Below are 3,399 nucleotides of genomic sequence, written 5' to 3' on the forward strand. Positions count from 1 at the left end.
ACAGTTACAACCCCAATTGGTGCACCTGGACTTGTGAACCTTCTAGTTTTACCATACGCCACCATGTTCCTATCAGGAAGCCTGTAGGAGGAGGATGAATTTTGAGTCCTCACATCTCTGGATGAGGCCTCATCAGCAAGTCAGAGGTAATACTGAAGCTGAGAGATCAACTGGAACCTTGGACCGGTCATCAGTAGACCCCTGCAATGGTTGGTCATCCAGATTGGCTGCAGGCGCTCACCATTGTGGAGCTGAGAGGGCGTTTTTGAAACTTAACCATTCCCAGATTTTGGCTGGACATGGAAGTGTCTTCCTGGCCATTAGGGCCTCTTATTTGGTGAGGCTTTTTGTTTCAGCGCTTGGCTAGTCTCATGCCATTTTTAGCTCCACCATGCCTGTACAGAGACACCCTCTTATACACACTTCCACTTCAGAGAGTGTAGTTTTTTGTTCTCACACCACACACTCTTGCAAGACTGTTTGAATGCACTCCAGGTTGTGCTGTGTGCAAGTGTTTAATTTCCATCTAGGTTTTTCTTCACTTAGCCGCTCCACCCTGTACACATACATGCCATCATCCAGCACCATCATAAATGTAATCTATCAGACAATTGATATAGCCAGCTCCTCATCCATCTGAGCAAGCTGTTGGAAACATCTAAATCCTATTTCAGATTCCCCATACATTTTGCATGCATTAAGCAAAGCTCTCCACACTTCTGCACGGGGTAAACATGGCATGCTTTCAACAAACTTCTCTGCCTCACACAAACGACCAGTCCGTGCAAGAAGATCAATCATAAAAATATAGTGATCAACTGTGGGTACTATGTCAAAGTCTTGCACCATCATTTTGAACAATTCTTGACCCTGAACAACCAGGTTGGCATGGTTACATGCAGTAAGAAGGCAGGTGAATGTAACCTTATTTGGTCTCACACCATGTTTTTGCATGTTTTCAAAATATTCCATAGCAACATTCCCTTCATGATTCAAGCCATATCCACTCATCAAAGCAGTCCATGCCACAACATCTTGAACTGGCAGCTTATTAAAAGTATAATGTGCCTCTGATGGGCAGCAACATTTTGTGTACATGTATACTAACGAAGTGCCAAGAAAACCATCATTTTCAAGACCCTTCAGAAAAATTTCACTGTGTAATTCTTGGCCTTTTCGAATGTGTCCAATAGAGCCACAGGCTTTAATTGCACAAGCAAGGGTTGAGCCATCCAAGGAATTTCCCTGCTTTTGCTTCTGCTCTAAACATATCAATGCTTCTTCAGCAGGTCCATGTTCAGCATATCCAGCAATTAATGCAGTCAATGAAGCAGTACCAGAGACCGCTACTTTATCAAAAACTTTCTGTGCCTCAGCAAGCAATCCAAATTTGGCATACACGCCAACAAGACAGGTATGAATTAAAACATCTCTTTCAAATCCCCTTTGCACCACCTCCATATGTAATGCATAGCTTTTATCAACTTTACCTGAGTTTCCACATGATTTTATAACGTGGGCTAATGTAGAAGCATCTGGGGATATGCTTTCAAGCTGCATCTCATAAAAAAAGTCAGTTGCTTCTTGAACAAGGCCAAGTTCAGTATAACCTGCAATCAGTGCATTCCATATAATGGTATCTCGAGCTGGCAAGTCAAAAAAGACATCCTGACACTCTGAAAATGATCCACATGCAGCATACATGATTAATAATGTGCTTCCCACAACTGAATCTGTCTCAAACCCTTCTTGTATGATCTCCTGATGTATTTCCCTGCCCTTGTCCATCAATTTTGTGCTAGCACAAGCTTTCAAAGTACAAGCATATGTGAAATTGTCAGGGGAAAATCCCTTCAGCTTCATCAGGTCATAGCACACTACTGCTTCATCAACTAGCCCATGTTCAGTATATCCTGCAATCAATGCAGTCCACAGGACAACATCCTGGACTGGCAACTTATCAAAGATTTCCCGAGCCTCTGAAATTGCACCACATTTGACAAACATATGAACCAAAGCACTGCCAGTAGAAAGATCTCTTTCAAGTCCCCTTTCAACGACTTCCTTATAAATGGATTGACCCTTATCAAATGCGTCCATGCTACTACAAGCTTTTAACAGACAAGCAAACATGTATATATCCGGGGAACATCCCTTAGTTATCATAGATTCAAAACATTTCACTGCTTCATCAGCAGCCCCATGGTCAGCATATCCTGAAATCAGTGCAGTCCATGAAACCACATCATGAACTGGGAGTATATTAAAAACTGCCTGTGCCTCAATCAGTAGACTACACTTAAAATACATGTCAATCAATGTACTTCCAGCATACAGGTCCTTTTCCAAACCTTTCTGGATCATTTCACCATGAATCTCTTGACCGATTTTGATATCTTTTGACATTGCACAAATTTTCAATAATGCCACAAAGGTGTACCTACTAGGGCTAACGCTATCTTCACACATTCTCTTGTACAAACAAAGAGCGCATTGCAAATGGCCATTGCTAGTGTGCCCAAGAATTAGCGAAGTCCAAGAATGTTCGCTCCGATAGACCAATGAAATGAAAACCTTTTCAGCAGCTGGAACGCTTCCACAATCAACCAACAGAGGTACAATGTAATTGCCCAAGACTACATGATCTTCCAAGCCAGTACTGCAGATTTCTGCATGAATTTCTCTGGCATATTCCAGATTTTTCCTTCTGCGGCACTCCTGCAGCATGCACACAAGAAATTCCATAGAAGGAAACTCTCGTGTCCTGCTCAGGTTCACCATGGTGCTGGAGTTCTGGCATGGAGCCAAGGCAATTAATTGCACCTGCCCTAGGGACACACAGATGAAATGACTTTAAAAATGCTATCCATAACCAAGTTCTTGTCTGATTCGCTCTTCCATGGCGTACGAGAAAATTCGGAGCGAAAGTAGATGTGCGGCTCCAAAGCTGCTGTTATGTGAAGCGAGCAATGTGATAGGTATCCAAAATCGTATTCGTTTAGGAGCTCCAGAGAGTGAAGCCATGGCAACATCTTAACCTCGTCTCGATGACGCCTGCAATCATGGCCGTTCTAGACAAGCTAAGTTAGAAAGTTGAAAAAGTAAATTAAAAAGTTAAAATCGCATGTAATTTTGGAACATAATTTAACCCTATATTTTGCGAGAATCTCCAAATTTCAAAATTATCAAACATCCCTTAATTGCTATACGCAAGTTGCTTCAAAATCCACCCTATATTTTGCGAGAATCTCCAAATTGCCCTTGGATTTTCAAAAATTATCAAACCTCCCTTATATGATATACACAAGTTGCTTCAAATTTCATATTGTCTTGAGATTCATGGATGCAATTATAGAGGTACACTCTTGCTCTCCATGGCGCCAGTCAAGGCAAAAAGTC

The 3,399-nt window shown here is 41.9% G+C and overlaps 1 protein-coding gene across 1 annotated transcript; it reads right to left on the bottom strand.

Moving 5' to 3' along the window:
• Positions 1-603: 603 nt before the first annotated feature.
• On the bottom strand, positions 604-2,781 carry LOC148039736 (pentatricopeptide repeat-containing protein At3g03580-like). Its single transcript, XM_087662238.1, has one exon. The coding sequence runs from the start codon at positions 2,779-2,781 to the stop codon at positions 604-606; it is 2,178 nt and encodes a 725-aa protein (XP_087518364.1).
• Between the last annotated feature and the right edge of the window lie 618 nt (positions 2,782-3,399).

This window comes from Lygodium microphyllum, chromosome 2, assembly GCF_053477565.2.
Source record: "Lygodium microphyllum isolate KBCC chromosome 2, Lygodium_microphyllum_v1.1.10, whole genome shotgun sequence".
In the NCBI taxonomy this organism is placed as follows: domain Eukaryota; kingdom Viridiplantae; phylum Streptophyta; class Polypodiopsida; order Schizaeales; family Lygodiaceae; genus Lygodium; species Lygodium microphyllum.